The 20,660-nt window shown below is 42.5% G+C and overlaps 1 protein-coding gene across 1 annotated transcript in view; it reads left to right on the top strand.

Moving 5' to 3' along the window:
- HAAO (3-hydroxyanthranilate 3,4-dioxygenase) overlaps nt 1–18,839 on the top strand; it is a 64,323-nt gene extending 45,484 nt beyond the window's left edge. Inside the window, exons 7-10 of the mRNA XM_045011152.1 lie at nt 12,614–12,759; nt 13,740–13,808; nt 15,029–15,111; nt 17,338–18,839. Of these exons, the coding sequence (XP_044867087.1) occupies nt 12,614–12,759; nt 13,740–13,808; nt 15,029–15,111; nt 17,338–17,416 (377 nt within the window). The 3' untranslated portion in view covers nt 17,417–18,839. The remainder of the gene's footprint in view (nt 1–12,613; nt 12,760–13,739; nt 13,809–15,028; nt 15,112–17,337) is intronic.
- The last annotated feature ends 1,821 nt before the right edge of the window (nt 18,840–20,660 follow it).

Here is a 20,660-nt window from a genome sequence, read left to right as displayed (position 1 = left end):
TTCAGTCCCATGGTATTTTCTATATTTTCCTAGATATTCAGTCTTTTTGGACTCTTGCTGAAAAAACAACTATAATGAAGACATTACATTTATAGCTTTTTTAATGTCTTTTGAAGAGTCTGCATCATGTACTAGTGCTAGTTGGAGTAGATGGCCTCTGCAGTGTGTATAGGAGAGATTAGGATTACACTTTTCTCTGAGCAAAGCTTGTACTCGACCATGTCTTCCAGAGAAGTTTTCAGCTCCATCAAATCCATTCAAGAAGTTCATTAACAGAGTTGTGCAAAATTAGAACAAGAAACCAAGAAGGATGTAGATGTAGTGCTTCGTAGAAGGCTTGAGTAGCCAACTTTAATTTGATGATTTTAAAACATGAGTTAAATCTAATAAAATGAACATGAAACGTTTCAGTTTTTACTATGGTGCCATACAGCCCACCTTCACCCTCACGGTCTCACCCCTCATCGGCCCTGACCCCCTCCCCTGCAAATTTGACACACCCCCAATTTCAATTCCTGGGGAAAAACACTGAGTTACACATTGATTTACATAATTTGCCATATGAAAACTTTCACAAAACCTTTAATCCCAAATCTCTAAATTTCCTACAGATCTCAGGATTCTGAACCATGGGTTCCCAGAGGAGTTCCTTGAACACAGTGCACTCGAATGACTACCAAACCCACACCAAAAAAAAAATCCCAAGACACAAAGAGATCTCTTCTGTTCTGTAATACTGTCAGCTCAGAGTCCACCAAGTGAGGCAGAGCACAAGCCATAATCTTAAAGAGCTCTCCTAATGCTTCGCCATGGGAACTGAGCCATTGCTGCTCTTTTGCACATATGTATTTAATGACATCGTCAGAGAAATCACAAAAATGCTGTGTCAAAATGCTCTTCCTTTTTTTGTTCAATCTTTGGTCACCAGAACCAAAGCTTAGATCCCTCACCTTATTAGAGGACAGGAACTTACTGGTTAATTTCCTTCTTCTCTTTTCAAATGCACCCCAGACAGCAACATCTAGAACAGACTGTGCACCAAGAGAATCAATCTGCTGTCTTTTGCCTTACCCACACCCAGGGCTATTTAATAGTAGTAATAATAATTTGCACCTCGCAAGCCCCTTCCTTACAGAGCTTTAAAGGACTTTAGAGAAATTATTTAAGTCTCCCATCCCTCTTGTGAGGTAGGTATTATTATCCATGTTTTACAGAAGGTTGAAATCAAGTCACAAAGATACAAAAGGGCTTGCCCAAGGTCATATGCAATGTTGTTGTCACCATGATGGTCCTAGGATATTAGAGAGACAAGGCAGGTGAGATAATTGCACAAGGTCATACAGCAAGTCAATAGCAGACTCAGAAATAGAATTCATGATTCTCAATTTCTAGGCCTGCACCTAGAACACTAGACCACATTTTCTATATGTATTACATGGCATTCCTGACCACAGTGATACAGACCCACCATGCCCTGAAGAGTTTACAATGGGCCATAGCAAAACCTGGCCTAATTCCTTGTTACCTGAGCAAAGGAAGAAAGCACATACGGTTCCCATTCTCACTTATCCCCTCGTCTAGCTGGCTACACCTCCCTTATGGAGAGGAGAAAACATGGTCCTATTTCTTTATTTTATTTTTATTTTAAATAAATTTTATTTTAAATTTTAAACATGATTCTAAATTTATGTTTATAAGTTCTCTTTATCAACCTCTTTGTCTGAATCAGAAAAACACAAGAAAAAAAAACTACTGTTTAGGTTTTGCAGCATAGATGTAGTGACTTGAAAAAAAAATGTGCAAAGACATTGTTATATGAACACTAATAAATTAATAGCCATGATAATCCTTGAGGCATGCCACAAAAACATGTATAATTACACAGAGAAACATATGCCAAAGTGCTGTATTTTCAGAGTATAAATACCCTGGCCTAAGTTTTCTAATCGACTAGTGATTTTAGGTGCCTCGGATTTCGGGTGTTCAACTTGAGATACTTTTAAAAGGCCTGATTTTTCAGAAAGTGCTGAACATCAAGCCGCTGAAAATCAGGTCCCTTTTAAGTGATTCAGGCTGGGTACTCTAAATTACTAATCACTTTAGAACACTAAGGGCTTGGCTACACTTGCAGATGTGCAGCGCTGGGAGTTACATCTCTTCGTACATGTCTTCGTACAGCTGTGTAGGGAAAGCGCTGCAGTGTGGCCACATTTGCAGCATTTGCAGCGGTGTTGGGAGTGGTGCATTATGGGCAGCTATCCCAGCGTTCAAGTGGCTGCAATGTGCTTTTCAAAAGAGGGGGGTGGGGTGGAGTGTGACAGGGAGCGTGGGGGAGAGAGAGAAAAAGAGAGAGAGAGAGAGAGAGAGAGAGAGAGAGAGTGTGGGGATTTTTGGAGCCGACACTGTCATCTCCTTGCCTTGCAAATTCCGACCATTTCCCCGACGCCTCATTTACTCTTAAATGCAAACAGCCTGCAGACCAGATAAGCAGCTGCTCCGAAGAACTCCCTTTCTCCCCCTCCCCCACCCCTCCGTGCTGTTTCTCTCCTAAAGCAAACACTAGCTGTAGACATTCATCCCCCTGCCTGCCTCATTCACAGCAAACAGGAGCTGTGTTTGTTTTTTAGATAAGCAGCTCCCGGAGCCCCGAGTTCACAACAAAACAAAGAGAGGCATCATAACAAAACAGAGTTCTTTAGTTAAAAGCATTATGGGAAAATTCTGCTGGAGGCCAATTACAGCGCTTTTGGTGGTCACACTGGCGGAGCAGCGCTGCATCACCAGCGCTGCAATAGTTATACCCAAGGCAGAGCAGGAGTACAGCCAGCGCTGCAGCCAGGGAGATGCAGCGCTGTATGTGCCTTGCAAGTGTGGCCGGTGTGTAAGTTGCAGCGCTGTAAACCCACCACCAACGCTGCAACTCTCCAGTGTAGGCAAGCCCTTAGGCCTGTGCCTAGATACTGTACTGTGATGGGTGTGTGTAAGTGTGTGTGTGAGAGAGATTTATATGAAATAAGAAAGACAAGGTGAAATAAGGCTAATATATTCCAAACTTGGGTGACTAAAGTTAGACACCTGAGACCATATTCAGGCACTTGATGAAGTGGTTTGATTTCCAGAGGTATTGTGCGCCTACAACTCCCACTGACTTCACTGAGGCTCTGATTCAGGAAATCACTAAACACATGTTTAAGTCCATCCCAATTCAGGAAAGCAGTTAGACATGTGCTTAAAACCCATTGCACTGATTTAAAGTTAAACGTGCTCAAGTGCTGTCCTGAAAAGACAGGTTGGTTTGTTTTTTCAATTGAAGTTGAGAACTGAACACTCAAGCATCTTGGATCATCAGAACAGTTATTTTAGCTGTCACCCCACTTTGAAAACATTAGCCTAGATATTTAATTGACATTGTCAGTAAAATAATCTGCCTGGAATGCAGCTGTCTCGAGTTATGTACATTATTTAAAGATATTAGTGTTTATGGGAAATATGCTTGTGCCTGGGGAGTTAGGTTTACATATCTGGGTAGAGAATCTTAGGATATAACTCATTGTTAACAGGAACAATTAAACCTTAACATATGCCAAGTTATGGAATTATAGCTAAACAGATTCATTAAGAAGAGGTGGAGGGAGATGAATGCAAATTTAACAAAAAAGTAATGAAGATGCAAACTGTAAAGTAAAAGGGTGTGATTTCCCCATCTCCACTCCAGCACCTTTTTGCTGGATAGAAAGGCCAGAGAAGCATAAAAACCTCTCTTCCAGCTGCAGGAGAATTGCTCTGATGCAAGCACAGAGAAGACAGCCATAAGGCTGTCTTCTAACCTCCCCCCTCAAGCCCTGACACAGGGGGTATGGTTTGGGGGTGGGGGCACAGCACACAGATATGTGGAGTTTCTGGAGAGCATTATGACCCAAAGCCTGCTCTCACTTAGACAGTAAGGTTGCCAGGTGTCCGGTTTTCGACCGGAACGCCCAGTCAAAAAGGGACCCAGACAGCTCTGGTCAGCACAGCTAACCAGGCCGTTAAAAGTCTGGTCAGCAGCACAGCGAGGCTAAGGCTCCCTGCCTGCTGTGGCTCCATGCAGTTCCCGGATGCAGCAGCGTGTCCCCTCTCTGACTCCTATGTGTAGGGGCAGCCAGGGAGCTCCGCACGCTGCCCCGCCCCAAGCTCTGGCCCTACAGCTGCAGAGGCGGTGCCTGCAGACCGGGTAGCATGCAGAGCTGCCTGGCCACACCTCCACATAGGAGCTGGAGTGGGGACATGCTGCTGCTTCCAGGAGCCGCCTGAGGTAAGCGCCGCCCGGAGCCTGCAATCTACCCCCCCGCCCCAGTCCTGATCCCCTCTGCCGTCCGAACTCCTCGGTCCCAGCCTAGAGCATCCTCCTACACTCCAAGCCTCTCATCCCCAGCCCCATCCCAGAGTCTGCACCCCCACCCAGAGTCCTCACCCCCCCACACACCCTAACCCCCTGCCCCAGCCTGGAGCCCTCATCCCCTCCCACACCCCAACCCCCTGCCCCAGCCCAGTGAAAATAAGCGAGTGAGTGAGGGTGGGGAGATCGAGTGACAGGGGGAGGGGGATGGAGTGAGCAGGAGGCAGGGCCTTGGAGAAGGGGTGGGACAGGGCCTCAGAAAAGGGGCGGGGCAGGAGGCAGGACAAGGGTCTTCGGTTTTGTGTGCATAGAAAATTGGCAACCCTATTAGACAGGAGTGTGCAAAGGTGGCTTAAAACTATGCCTGCTAGGCTGCGCCTCCTAAAGCAACGGCACAGAATCTCACCTAAGCCGTATTCTCTCTCATAAGCCCTTTTAGCAGGATGACATGGGAGTTTGTGCACGTCGCTGGTTTCACAGTTTATGAAGTTTTCCATAATGTATTTTATCAAATTTTCTATACTTGACTGTTCCTTTCCTTAGTAACATCTCAGAGAGGGTTGCTGAAAATGTACTTGTTTTATTGCCTATAACAGAATGAAACAGAAGTGATAGAGTCATTTGTGACCAATATAGAAGTATTATACAGGGAGTATGAAAGCAATATTACTCCCGCCATTTGAATTATAAGCAGGGTTTTCTCCAGTGTCTCTTAAAGCAGGAGCTAGTTTTGAGATGTAGTTTCAGATTTACTTGGCCATGCAGAACACTTGGGTGCAAGAGTGAATTTGCAAGTCTTGCTTCTAGGGCCAGTGGAGAGTATGAACCAAATTCAGCTCTGGTGCACACAGATGCAGGTCCCACTGAAGACTCTAGAACACGCATCCATTGTGCCAGGGCTGAATTGGACTCTGCGTCAGCTGCATGCAGAGCTTTTTGTAATGAAACCCATAACAAGGCGAGTTTTTGCCGGGTTACAGAATCCAAAAGGCCCAAGCTTAGCCTGAACTGTTAGTACTCCCAGGCTAGTGGTGGATGAAAACCATGCAAGACTTGGTGGTTTGGCATAATTTAAATCCCAAAATAGGGCAAAATTTACTGTTTTCATCAATATTTTTATTTAAAGTTTTCGGTTGAGGTCAAGGGGATCTGAGCTCTCAGAAACCAAAACAAGGTTCAGATGAACTAGAGAAAGGCTTGAAGTAAAATCCCAGATCTAAATTTCAAACTCGGGATGTGACCCAGAGTCAAACCCATCCAAATCCACATTTTGGGCCTGCTTTTTGTTGTTGTTGTTGTTGAAGTATTGCAGTTTTTGGATGACTAACTTGCCATACCTTAAAGTGACCTGCTGAGCATTTGTTTTCTGAAAATCAGGCTCCTTTCAGGTGTCTGAAGATGGGCAGCCAAAAATCACTAATCTTTGCAAATGGTGTATATTTTATAATGGACCGAACAAAAACCCAGACCCAGACCATCCTCCCTTGAAATTTGAGGTGTTAGAAATTTGGATGTAGTTCGATCGATGCTCTTCTATCTGTACATTAGTATCAAGGGGTAGCCGTGTTAGTCTGTATCCACAAAAACAACAAGGAGTCCGGTGGCACCTTAAAGACGAACGGATTTGTTTGGGCATAAGCTTTCGTACATCTGAAGAAGTAGGTTTTTTTACCCACGAAAGCTTATGCCCAAATAAATCTGTTCGTCTTTAAGGTGCCACCGGGCTCCTTCTTGTTTTTATCTGTAGACTAATCCCTCCCATCCAGTCAGAGTGATGTTGATTTTAAAGTAACATAAATGGCCTGCATTAGCAATGCTATTACTGAAGTGCTGTGATATTTATTTTTAAACACACTATTGTTGCTTACAAATAGCTAAAGAAGCTCAATAAAACCAGAAAAACAGCAACTTATTGATGCAAATAATGACAAAGTTGAGGCATGTAAACCTGGTGAAAGTAAAGTGGTGAGCGTGCAGGCAGAGGGCAGTAGTGAAAGCTCCCAGAGTCAACGTGTCTCAGTCAGAGTATGGCTACCCTAAAAATGTAAGTCGACCTATATTAAGTCGACTTACAGTCACCGCAGTAATTACTGCAGTGGTGCATGTCCACACTACCCTCCTTGGGTTGGTGGTACATGTTCTCACCAGAAGCACTAAGAGGGGCAGTATAGGGAGCCGAGAGCCCAGGCTCTCATCTCCTTTGGCAGCTTCCTGCCAGAAGCCCTGCTGCCCCACAGGCTCATGGACCCTCAGCAGGCTGCCCCCCACTCAGCTCCTCGTTCCCCCTCAGGACTGGGGGGAAAGCCGCCCAAGGCTTCTAACCTCCCCGTTCCATGCCGGGGGAAAATCCTCCTGGGGCTTCTGGCCCCCGGGAAGTGGGGTCCAGCTGCCCCAGCTTCTTGCCCCCACCACTTTATCCGCTCCTCACTGGGAGCTGGGCAGCCCTGTCAATTTCACAGCTCCCAGCCAGGAGTGGGGCCCATTCTTGTCCCAGTTCCCAGCCAGGAGCGGGGTCCAGCTGCCCAGCTCTCCAGGGGAGCGGAGGACAGCTGGGCTCTAGCTGCCCAGCGTTCTTGTTGACAAGAGTGCTAACTGCGGATGTAAGTAACAGTATCTACAGACACTGCATCACCCTAACTACACCGACACAAGCCCTATGCCTTTTGTGGAGGTGAAATTATTATGTCAGTGTAGTAGGGCACTTGCATCGGCAGGACAAGTGTATACACTAACATGATTAGATTGTCATAAACTGCCTTATGTCGACCGAACTGTGTAGTGTAGACCAGGCCACAGACTCAATGCCTGCCAGAGTGTTGAGACACTGTAGGCCAGTCATCCCTGCATAAAGCCTTTTACAATTTGAAGCATGCGCACCCTTTGCCCCATTCAGTGGAGAAAGAGGTTGCCCTACCCTGTCTCCTTTGAAGTGCAAGCTGGAAGGAAGGACAGACTGGAACTACCTGCCTGCAAGGGTTTGAAGTTATGGAAGTTTCTTGAAACCAATTCCTTCCCTCCCATTAAATCCTTTTTGCAAAGCCACATAGACCTAGTCTCAGTCTTCATTGTTTAACTGAAACTGACCTGTGTCATTTTCTTTTATAAATTCATTCAGTAAACCTGATGGTTTTTTCAATTTAGCATATTGTCACACTTTATCAGCCAAAGCTGTAAAAAAGCACAGCGAGTTTATAACACTAATGGTTTCACACTGAATTTTCACAGTATGAATATTTAATAGTAATGAACTATAAAAATGGACCTAACTATTAAACTCTTTAAATGAAGCTCTTCAATATTAGGACATGTATGAAAATATTTAGAGTTGATGTTCCACTTAATGATATGGCGTTTGGGGGATAAATATACTAATGCTTTTGGCTGTCTAGTTTGAAAGTACTGTCTTCTTACATTTTGCCTGTGTGTTCCACTGCCCCCAATAAATTCATTTGTGTTTGCTACTTGTCTCATAGTGCCATTAGCACATCAAATGTTAAGGAAGTATCGAGAGACCCATTTGCTTAGAAATGAGTTAAAGCAAGAGAACAAACCATCCATAAACATAATCAGTCCTATCAACACAAAAGCCATTGGGTGATAAGAGACACTCAGTTCCTTTGGTTGTTAGGTTGTAATGAAATGCCTGTTTACCTTGCCTGCAATGTGGGGCTCTCTCAATCTCTCCTGTTGAAGCTGTTCCACTGTGGATAAATAATTAAAAGTCATTGGAGCAGGGGGACTGGATGCTGGGTCTCCCACATCCTGGATGAGTGCTCTAGCCACTATGCTATAGAGTCACTCATGTTTGTGCACTCTCTCTCTGGCCCAAATGCCCCTAAGTATTTATCCACAATTCAACAGCTTCAACAGAGGCTTAGGGAGCCCCCCACCGATCAGAATATCTCATCAGAATGCCCCTGAAAGGTAGATCACTGTTCAACTCTCTTCTCCTCATCAGATGTAGGGGGAACTTGAAGCAGGTGTCTCCCATATCCCAAGTGAGTACCCCAGCCATTGGCTACAAGTTACAAAAGAGGTCATCCTCCTCCTCCTCTACCTCCCTCCCTTTCCTCCACTGTTTTGTCTGAACTCACCTGAGGGGCCAGATCCAGTAGGGAGCCTCGGAGCAGGCCTAACCAATCCCGTGAGTTTGGTGGCTGAACGCCCATCTTCCCCTGGTTTGTGACAGGCAACCGGATGCCTAGAGTGCATGCCCAGAGGCAGAAGCCCAGGCGCCTAAGAAACTATTTACTGCAAAAACGTAGGTGCCAAATAAGTTTAGGTACTTACAGAGTTCAGCAGGAGTTTTGTGAATCTCAGTGGAGCCTAGAACTGGGACTTGGATGCCTAGACCCAGACGTAGGCACCTAAGTACTTTGTGAATCTAAGTTTCCCTGATTGAAAGTAACATTATCCTCCATCTCATATGGGATTTAACTGAAACCATTGGTTAAGCGCTACAGTGTGCCTTTCGGCACAGCTGCAAGCAAGGGGGACAGATGGGGCAACACCCCAGACTGAGCCTCTTTTGGCCTGAGACAACCCCTCAGAACCACAATCCCTTCCCTGCATCACACTTGCCTTGGCAGAGGGTAGGGCAGTGATTTTGCTGCAGACCTATACCAACCATAAGTTACGACACCCTGTTGGCCGCCACACTGGAGTCCATCAGTGAGACACTAGCATGAGTAAGGCTGGCAAAACGGGCCTCACACTCAGTGAGCAGCAGATCCTGGGTTATAATCGGCTCCTTGGCCCATACTCACCCTGACTCTTTCCATTTTTGGATCAGTTTCCCCTTCTTGCTTAGAAAAACAAACAAGGTAGGGGGATTTCTCCTTGCAGGGTTCTTCACATGTCATTTAAACCCACAAAGACCCCCAGTTTCCCTTGCTTAAAACTCTCTCTATGCTTACCCTCAAACTATTGCTACTATTCCTCCAGGCCAAGAGCACTGTACTTCCTTTTAAGCCTCTCACTGGGAATCTTAACAACTGGAAACCAAGTGTGTCACTGCCAAGTAATGTCCCAAGAGGAGCTGAACTTGCTGATACACCTCACTGTTCTCCTCTCATATCAGCCTGGATTGAGAAACACTGGCCCTATGTTCAGGTCTCCCCCATGATAGGGAGCATTACGACTAAGCCACTTGTTGAGCTCCAGAAAGTTTTTCCCAGTTAAATAGTGCCATATGTTCTGTGACATTGGAAATAACTCAGCTATCTAAATAGTGCTCAATAAAGCAGACTATTACTGTGAACCAAACAAAGCATTTAAAATCAATTAGAATACTAATTGCACTAAGTACCATGGTGGAAGGTCTTCAATTTCTCTCTGCTGTTATGTGTAGATATGAATTATAAAAGTATTTTACATACATTCCCAACCAAAAAAGCCTATGTTAAGATGCTGCTGAAGTTGAGAATTCATATCTATAATTTAAGGATGAAGAACATTATATGCATGTGGTAATTATCCCAAAAATGAGCATTATGAACCTAGGAAATTAGTTAAACCTAAAAGAAATCAAAACACATTCAGGTATGAAAATGGACAGTTAAGGCACCCAGACAATCTTTACTCTGCCCTGTAGTGACACAATGCAATAACCATACAAATAGAATGAATTCTTAGTGTTTGCGGTCCCACCTTAAAGTAACTGATTTATTGCCATGTTTTTTTCCTAATGGTTTTTTCACTCCATTTCTAGGGTTTTTTCTGCTTTGTTTTGTTTAACAAAAACAAAATTGTTCAGCAATAGAGCTGGATAAGACAGAATAAGATGCCTTTTGCTAAAATAAATGTTAAGTAACAAGAGGCTTAACCAAAAGATTCCTTCTTTTGGTGTTAACACTTTATATAATGGAGAGAAGCATTACAAAAATAAATGGTTTGCTTATAAATGGAGCTTTGTTAACCTGTTTACTTCAGCGTGCATTGATATAATAGAGATTTTAATTTATATGACAGAAGAGGATGTTTCTAGATCAAAAGCTGCTGAAAGGGGTTTGATACATATAATAATCCATTAAACTGTGATAGCGTGTTCAATACAGTGCATTGCATTTCATGCACTGACCTTGCTCATAAAAACTGTTGTACAAGGCTCATATACAAGATGGCCTTTTGGGAAAAAATTGTGGCAATTTACATTCAAGATACCATGGTGTGATAACACATTCAGTGAGGTTTGTAATTTCTAGAAAAAAGGAAGGAGAACATCATATAATCAACAGAAAGAAACTGCATTTCTAAAACTCACAACATTATCTGTGCTGGGACTCAGGCTTTGTCTATGCTACCAAGTTTTGTCAACTACACTTATATTGACACTGAAAAATTGACTTAATAAAAATCAGAAAAGCTTGTTCACACTAGCCTCCTCTGGCAACAGATGATGTCCACATTGGGGGCACCATTATTGACAGTGTGAGCAATGCATTGTGGGTACATATCCCCCAGTGAAGGGTGAGACCTTCTGTTGTGGGAAGGTGGAGTGGGTCATGATGTATCTTGGGACCTAACTAAATGTCCCATGATGCATTGCTTTGTCCCCCAGCACTCCATGGGCTTCCAGCTTCCTATTGTGGCATTTTTGCAATGGCTCTTCTCTGCTGTGCACCTCAGCATCTTTGTGAGAAGGGATGGATCCTGCACTGCTCTACTATGCTCCATTAAGTGTCAAGAGATATTGTGCACAGCAGTGCAGTGAATTGTGAAATCACTGACAGAGGAAGACTTACAGGCATCTAACATTTATATATAAATATATATATATGGAAGATATACCTATCTCATGGAACTGGAAGGGACCTTGAAGGTCATTGAGTCCAATCCCCTGCCTTCACTAGCAGGACCAGGAACTGTCCCTGACAGGTTGTTCCCCTCCCATATGCCTAAATAGCCCCCTCAAGGATTAAACTCATGACCCTGGGTTTAGCAGGCCACTACTCAAATCCTTGAGCTATCCCTCATCACTAGATCTAGTCTGACATCCTGCAATACACAGACCATTAAATTTCACCCAGTTACCCCTGTATGTAGCCCAGTAATTTGTGTTTGGCTAAAGCATGTCTTCTAGAAAGGCAGCGAATCTTGACCTGAAGACATCAAGAGATGGAGAATCCACCAACGCCTTTGGTAGTTTGTACCAGTGGTTATTCACCTTCTCTGTCAAGTTAGACATTAGGCACAAATTTTTAAATGTGTCCATCTTTAACTTCCAATCACAGGTTCTTGTTATGCCGTTCTCTGCTAGATTAAAAAGGCTTTTATTACCAGCTATTGTGTCCCCATGTAGGTACTTCTATATCATAATCAAGTCCAATCTTTTTTGATAACAAACAGTTTGAGCTTTTAAAGTCTCGCTGTACAGCATTTTTTTTCCAGCCCTCCAATAATTTTGGATGATTGAAGTTAATTTCAAATAACAGCAACACAAGACAAACCTTGAACCTCATTAGCAAAACTGAAGCTGCATTCAGCCCTCTAGCTGTTTTAAAATAGACCAATTATGAAGGAGAATTACTGGAAATTAATTCCAACTACAACTGCATGAACATCATGAGAAAGATTCTTTATTAAATTTAAGACTGTGCTAACCGATTTGTTTCACTCTTGTCAACTCAACCTTCATAATGCCTCAGAACACACGGTGGAGAGGAAATGAAGAGAATTTCATTGCTGAATATGTGAAAAACAGGCCTTATTTACATAGAGGTCATACTGAAGTCATAGAGATGAGAATCAGCCTATCAGCATGATTTTACTGGTTTTAGGGACCAGTGTGGAAAGGGAATGAATAACCCACTACCAGAAAATATGCAACAAGCTTTGATTCCTTGTATATCTATAGCATAATTTCTGAATATAATTGTAATACCCTAACTGTGTCATGTGTTCATGCAAACCACTTTTGAAAAGAGATTGAAAGAAGGCTACGAGCCCTGATTTGGATAAAACCTATGTGCTTGGTCTTGTTATCAGTCTAAGCATAAGGGAAACATAATTCACCAGCCATATTATGGAAAGTGCTATTCCGTCAGTGCACAGAAACATGCATATTATCCATAACATCAAATACAAAATTAAGATTCTATAACAGCACACATTACTTGTCATTGGCATCCTCATCAGCCAACATCTGTGTTTACAACTGCTTAGGCATCGAGAATGATCAGCAGGGATCAAGTGGAAGAGAGCTTCATTACTATTAACCTTTTGCTTTGGTTACAGATGATCTCCTGAAAGACACCCCTTTCCCACTAAATGCCACTAGAGTCATGGATCCATTTTCCTTCCAAATCTGGCTAAATGATCATCGTGGAGAAATAAATCAGAAGAAATCCTTGACCATGTTTGGAGACAACTTTGAGACAGAGGTAGAAGCTTTTATTTTTGTCAAGAGACATGGAAAAATGTTCAAAACCACAAATGGCAGTCAGGTACCCAACTCCCATTGGATATCACTGGGAATTAGGCAACCATTTCCATATCTGTTTTGATAATCACCCCCACTTTTTTCTTACGTAAAATTAATAAGTAGCAAAATGCTATAAAAATTGTTCATTATACCCTCTTCATTTCAGATAATATTCTTGGCACCAAGGCCAACTTTGATTTGTTAATCATGTGATTTCTCTCTTTAATCATAAAATAGGAGAGGATAAGGGACTGGTTGATTCAGGGGATCAGCAGTGGAGGAGCCTTTCATGTCTCGATCACCAGTTCAAATGCAGTCCCACTTGAGAATAAAGTTGTTAGCATCTGGTGTCTGTTCAGCATATACAGTCCTCTACAAAGCATGTAGAAAGTAACATGTCTTCCCTGGATTACTTAGAATCACACTCAGAGATATGAGACAGTTCCAGTGACAGAAGGCATGGAAGTGCTGTCAGAGAGATCAGTGCAAACAGAAGGAATAATAAAGCTTTGGAGGAGGAAAAGGAGGACACGGAGGGCCCGATCTGCAGCCCTTTGAAGTCATTGTGAAAAATCCTACTGACTTCAACAGGCTTTGGATCAGGCCCCATGTGGCAGGAAGAGAGGGTGTTTGTTCCAAGAGTAGGAGGTGGCAAGAATAAAGATGCAAAGCTGAGAGAGGGAGGAGGCAAAAGAAACAGATAAGTGAGGATATGGAGGAGCATAAGGAGTGGCAGGTGTGATCAGTTCTCCTTTTATCAGTAGGTATCTTTAAGAGATTAGCAAATGTAATGTGAATTCCAACAGTGTACGTAAAATAATCTCGCATTCTACAAACACTTCCCTTAAAAATAAAATGTTTTACATACTGTAGGAAGATTTACATATACTTCAGTCCCTGGGATAAAATCCACGACCTTTCCCCCATTTTATGTTTTAGGCTGTAGTCTATGGAGAAGGAGTAAGTGAAGGAAGCAAAAAGAATGCTGATATCTGGATATGGCAGCTGGTAAGCGACATGCTTACGGACTAAGTGTGGGTTTGTATTTAGAGCTGGAACAGCTCACTCTGCGAGAAATCTTCCTAGCCATGGGCAAAAAAAAATAAAATAAATTGATTCCTTCTCTAAGACGACTCCCTAGCCCAGGAATCACGTGTGAGTTAATTTCAAACCAACAGTCACTCATCAGTGCTTGAAAAGTAACCCTTCTTCCTCCTCTCCCATGGTGGAGTGGTCGGGGGGTCATTAGCATCCCTCGCCACATCCTGGATAGGGGTTAGATTCCTTCCAGTGTCCCTCCCCCAGATCCATGGAAGATGTACCATGGGCTGTAGCAATCTCTCCTCTGCTGTCCCTCCCCTGGCCCTACAGAGCACTTGACCTAGTTATACACATGGACTTCTGTCCTTCCCATGGAGGAATCAGATAGGGCTCTGAAGTTGATTTGCGTGGTTGTGTAACAACTTGTCTACTTGAAAGTGAAATAGTAGAGGCACTAAGGCTCAGCAGTCCTTAATTTAGAGCAGGGATCCTTAGACAGGAACTAACCTAAAGGATCCCAAAAACAAAGCAGAGATGATTTGCAGCTCAGCAGAAAAGAGAACAGAAGAAAAGTTCCCATTTACATAAGTCAGGCAGGCTGCCAGATAGTCCCACTAGTTCCTCTTCTGTTTAAATTTGCAGGGACTGACCATCAAATGCTAATTTTAAACCAAAAAAAAACCCTCAAAAGGAACTTGTGTGAACTGCTGGTAGAAGATACAGCAGACAAGACCTTGTTAATGCTGGCAAGAGTCTGGCGTCTCAAAGTATCGCTGTCTGACAGGATAGTGATGAGTCCATTTCAGTATAAATGGGTTCCTATCAGTAATTTCTGTCAGCTCTCCATTGACTTGTGAACTGCTTTTCAAATCTCAAAAAAGCAGCTTGAAAAATACTCCAGGAGTCTAGCCCTGTGATTTGCAGGGAGGCATATCGATCAGCAGGCTGTTAGGTTAGCTGCAATGAATCAGCTATGGGGAACCGGAGGGACTATGAAGTGTGAAGCCTTGTTTTTAATGTTGCTAACTGTCAGGCAGGGAAGATCTACTAAAGTTTAAACAAAGTCCATGTAGGATGGAGCAGTTTTCAAGCGTTATTTCTGTGGAAATGTTAGATTTTCCTTTTTTCTTTCTGCCAGGGACAGCACATGAAGAATTAAAAGCCAACTACTTGTTCTTGTCTTTCAGGAAGGAACATCTGTTGTTACTATGGATGGTAAAACACTGAGTCTAGCTGCTGACGACAGCCTGCTCATCCCTGCCCTGTCTAGGTGAGTGCGGAACAACGGTTCTATGCATGGTTTTGGCAACAGAAGCCCCACTTCCATACTGGGATACACAGGAGACCTGTGAACATGCCTATTTGAGCAAGGCAGCTGCACAGAACTTCTAGCAAATAGACTCATTTGCTACCTACTAGGGTGTGTGTCAACTGGCACATCAGAATATAGCCCCAATGAATACAGTATCAGCACAGGCAATATTACTCAAACAAAGGGATGTTGAGGAGGAAATGTGGTGGCGCTGACAGGTCAGTCTAGATCCCCTCTTGAGTCAGGGGGAGAAAATAGCTCTCACTAAAAGCAGTGGAACAACCAGAAAAAAACTGTGTGTACAGGTAAGGTGGTGGGGAGCCAGAGCCCATATCCCTCAGAAGGGGACTTCCTGAGCATGAGACCAGATCTAACTGGTGTATATGAGCACCTCCTATCTGGATGCCAGTTCAGGAGCACAGCTCTCTCCCATGTGCATTATCCTGGTGAGGAAAGAGGATCATGGCGTGGCCATCCCTAAGTAGGCTGCTGACAGACAAGCCATTTGCAAGGGAGAGTTGGTGAGATGTTTTCCAGTGGAAAATGGAACGTATTTTAGTTGGAAGAATGTCATTTTCCTGCCAACCCTTGTGAAAAGTGACACAGGCACCCAGCAGAGAAAGCACCCCTCCTCAAAAAATAAAGGATAATGCATGCACATTGGTAGGTACAGCTGGGTACAGGAAGATGATAGTGATGACTTTTTCTTTCCTATGGAGGAACACTAGCCCAAGAAAAATATTTCTGATACTGGATTTACTATATTAATATCCCATAACACTGTAAACCTTGTCTGAAGACTTGAAACCATCTAATTGTGCACAGAACTACAAAGTCAGGCCACTTATCTAGTGAGCTTAGTAATCTTTTAAATATGTTTTAAATAGGATTTAATACAGAGTCATTGTGATAGATAACAGCAGAGTATACACACAAAAATCACATTCAGTGTCGTTAATTAAGCCAAAAATCTATAATTCTATTAACATGCTGGCCACTTCCACCCAAAACACTATAAGAAGTTACATCTAAGTATTTCACTAAATACTCTGCCAGAGGGGCCCATACCCCCTTTACCTTGTTTTATAACAAGTGCTACACAGCATATTGCTACCCTTTGGCATATGCCATCTATTTGATTAAATATTTTCCTGGTAGTGTATGATCTTGTTCTATTGTCTTTATATTGTAACCTACAAAATATTTTAGTGCCATGAAGATTTCTTTTTAAATAGTAACTATAATTTCTTAGATTTATAGAAAAATGAGGTATAAAAATGTTGTCAGAGCCTCTATTTCATCTCTTTACAGACTCAGGATTGTTTTGGCTTTGAAATCATTTTGCTTCGACCGTATAACATGCTGTTTTCCATGACTACTGTTGCCCTCATTTTGTTTGTCTCCTAAAGCAGAGCAAACTCTAAAGTGACTGCTTTTAATTTTGTCCTGACAATACAGTGCTGTCTCCAAACTATTCTCTATAAACATGTGATTCTTACACTCACTCACTCCTCCCTCTACTGTACCCTCCTATGGTTTTTGAACCCACTTGTCTTAAATTAGCCTCTAATCCTGCAATCTGATCAATGAGAGTGGGTCCATTTAGAATCCAATTGAAGTCAGTGGGATTAAACCTGGTTGAAAAGGTCCACCCAGGCAGATCATATTGGATTAGGACTTTTAATTGTAGTCTCTTTGGGGCAGAGGTTCTCTGACTATGCATATGGACTGCATTTAGCACACCGGACCATGATCTTGACTGTGGCCTCTGGTCAATACTGTAATAGACATTAAATAAGTAAGTAAGAGAGATGGCCCTAAACCACAATACCAGATGCAAACATTCCTGAACTTTTAGGTGTTTGAAATCCTGGTTCAGATCTGGACTTTAACTAAATTCAGTGCTCAGTGGAGTTACTCTGCTGCTACCCCCATGTAACAAAGCAGAATGGGGTCCTTTACCTACTTGAATATTTCATCTGGTTTAATTTGTGTCTTGCTTCCTAAACTCACTTTTGACCTCTCTTATATCAGTGTCTGTGAAGAGTGACTCCACTGAAGTCAATGGAATTACACCAGCATGAGACCAGCATAAGTGTGATCAGAACTAGGCCCCATTATTTTCCCCTGCATTACAAATACATTAATATTTACATTATATGATCTCTCTCTGTATTTTTGTAGGTACCACTGGAAGAGAGCGGAAGGATGCATTGCTCTTTACATTACTCAAGACCCAATACGCAAAAGACCCTATGCCTAATTTCTGGGAACATAAAGTAAACATTGATGATCAAAAACTTTATCCCACATAGGTAATTTTAAAGATGTTGCTGACAGGGCTGCTCAGAAACTGAATTACAGGTCTAATAAAAAGGTTACAATGAAATGTTGGTTTCAAGCAATAGATCCAATTAAATGTAAAGCATGTATACTATATGCTGCATGATAAACTGACAACTATGAGCTATTTGCTTAAAACTCAGAACACTCATTATTCCAAAAGAAATGTGAAACTGATTTAAAGTAATGCAGCCAAATATACAGATTTATATACTTGATCTTGAAAGCTGAAGCTAGACAAATTCATCCTGGAAATAAGGTGTAAATTTTAACAGTGAGAGTAATGAACCATTGGAACATGTACCCAGGGTTGTGATGGATTCTCCATCACTGGCAATTTTTAAACCCAGAGTGGATGTTTTTCTAGAAGATTAGTGCTAGGAATTTGGGGGAAGTTCTATGGCCTGTGTTATACAGGAGCTCAGACTAGGTGATCACAGTGGTCCCTTCTGGCCCTGGAACCTATGAATCCCAATTACAGCAAATTAAAGACTTTTCCAAATAGGAGTCTCTTCTAGTAGCTCAAGGACTTCATGTGAGTAACGGTTCCCCACAGTGAGTCATGGGTGTGGCCCACTGTGACTACATTAAAGGATTTAGAGCTAGACCATACCTTTAAGTTACAATCATTTTGTGAGCTCACTGGTGCACATGGGAGATATGCAGCTGTCACATACACAGTCCTGTACAGACCACTGCAGTGGGGTGGAAATGGGGCCGTCACCCAGTCCCCACTCGCCATTTTGTGGCATAAGAAGGGGCTGGTCCTAGGGGCTCCCCTAACACCCCTTCAGAGATTGCAGTTGTAGCTGACCCTTGATGTTCATGTTGTCAAGTAAATTAAAAGAGATCATAAAGATAACAGTACAGCTTGACCTGAGCCTATGCAAATCTGGCAGGGAACATACCATGCATATCAAGTAATACTTCATACAACATACAGTATTGTATGTATATCAACTGATGTTGTGGCAATAGGACTCTAAAGCACACAGATAAGCCTGGTTTTAGTTCTCCAAATGCCAAAATCTCATTTTAAAGTGACCAGCTATTCTTTCGGAAACCTGAAAGTGATACCCCCCGCTACTCCTCACTTGATTTTAACTTTGGAAATATCGGGCATGACAAGTGGTTTTCACTGGTTTCCTCTGGGGTCTCAAAGATTTTACATGGGCCTGCATATTGGATCCTTTTACTACTGAAACATTGAAAAACAAGTTAGTGAGAAAGGTGGTGTTACCAAATCTTAACATTTGTATGTTTGTGAAAGTCTCAAATTACTGTAGCTTTAATTTTTGCAATTATACTAATAATGTAAATTAAAAACAGACTGTTCCTGCCTATAGAGTTTCAGTATTTCTGCCTACCACCTACAGGGCTTATTAAACTGAGCTGTCATCTCTCTTTTATGCTATTATTCATTCCTTTGGGGAGAAGATGTCAGATGGAATGACTAACCTTAACTCCTGTGAAAGGCTCACTCTAGAAGCTTTTCCATTAGAGTACAGCAGAACCTAACTAATTCCCACTCACAACTGGGAGACCCATTGTGAATAATTGAATTTGGCTAATTAGGGTCCAGTCCTGCTGTGCTTGCACATGTGAGTAACTTTAACCACATGAATAGTCCCATTCAATTCATTGGAATTACTCATGTGACTAAAGTTATTCACATGGTTAAGCATCTGCAGGACTATCTCCTCAGTGAGTAAGGAACAACTCCTGCTCTCACTGAGGTCAATGGGAGTTTTGGCACAGTCTTCAGACAGGATTAGCATTAGGGTTTTACCCATAAGGTGTCGAGCATTGTAGTCAGCAGGAGCAGAGGGTGCTTAGCAGCTGGCAGGATCAGGACTTGAGTGATCAAACAAGTAAAGCAAGATAATAAAATATGCTTGAGCCTGCTCAAGCCTGGGAGAAAGATTAAACCCTGTATGTACCTTTTTAGATATTGTAATGTTTTTAATTATTTTCATTATAGTGTTTACAAGTATATACGGAAGTTACTTCAGTCTTCTTTTATACCAACAATGGAGCCAGATCCTCCACTGATGCAAATTAGTATAACTTTATTGAAGTCTGTGGAATTATGCCATTTATACCAGTTGTCCAATTAAGTCTTAATTATATAAGTAAATGTGTTAAAATGTGGGAACAATTATAAAGAGTGCTGATTGGCACGATTCTACTGTACATCAGCATCTGATCATAACAGCCTGGTCCCACTAAGCAACCACTGCGATAAAAAGGAGTAATCTCAGGCACAATAAGGAAGTCACGAGTACTCACCAAAGTTTTCCAGTCTATTGGAACAGGCACAGCGAGAAAATCTTCAGTGGGAGAAGCATGTTTGGCCCAGTGAAATTAAAATGCAGTACAATTTGAACCAATAAAAAGAAATCACTCTCTGTGCAACATGTAGAATTCACTGATAAATAGTGGAGCCTGATTTTAAAAAGCACTGGATAATTTTATCATTAAGAACATGTTTACTTGAGCTATGACTGGGTTAAGAGTAACCAAACCTCATGTTTCAGTGCATAAACTGGTCACTTGTAAAGGATCAGGAAAGAAGTCCCCCTCCTTGAGCAACAATACAAGCATTGGTGAATTTTACTGCTTCCTCTGAAGCAGGGGTAGTCAATAGGTGGACGGTGGGCCAAATTTGGACCACCAGATGCCTTTGAATGGGCCCCCAAACCTTTTTATTTACTACTTATTTTTTCATTTTCTTCTTCTCTGGCGTCTGGACCTTGACTATACCTTGACCAAGAAATTTGGACCTTGACAAAAAAAATAATTGACTATCCCTGGGTTCTGAAGTGTCAGGTTGCAGACCCTACCCGAAGTAGGATATCAGACCAGTCGGCTCAGTGTTCAGAAAATCTGCACTGTAGCAGAATCTTTGTCCTCCTCCACACTATAAGAGCTGTAGGTTTACTCACACATGGTTAATAGGTCTTACTCTTAGGCTATGTCTACACTAGAGAGCTTATAGCAGCACAGCTGTACCGATGCAGCTGCACTGCTGTAAGATCTCTCGTGTAGCCACTCTATGCCAGCAGGAGAGAGAGCTCTCCCCTCAACATAATTAAACCACGCCCAACGAGTGGCAGCAAATATGTTGGCTGAAGAAGCTCTCCCACTGACATAGCACTATCCAC

This window comes from Mauremys mutica, chromosome 3 (genome assembly GCF_020497125.1).
Source record: "Mauremys mutica isolate MM-2020 ecotype Southern chromosome 3, ASM2049712v1, whole genome shotgun sequence".
Classification (NCBI taxonomy): domain Eukaryota; kingdom Metazoa; phylum Chordata; order Testudines; family Geoemydidae; genus Mauremys; species Mauremys mutica.
The sequence above is the reverse complement of the archived record's forward strand: the minus strand, read 5'-3'. Positions and strand labels throughout refer to the sequence as shown.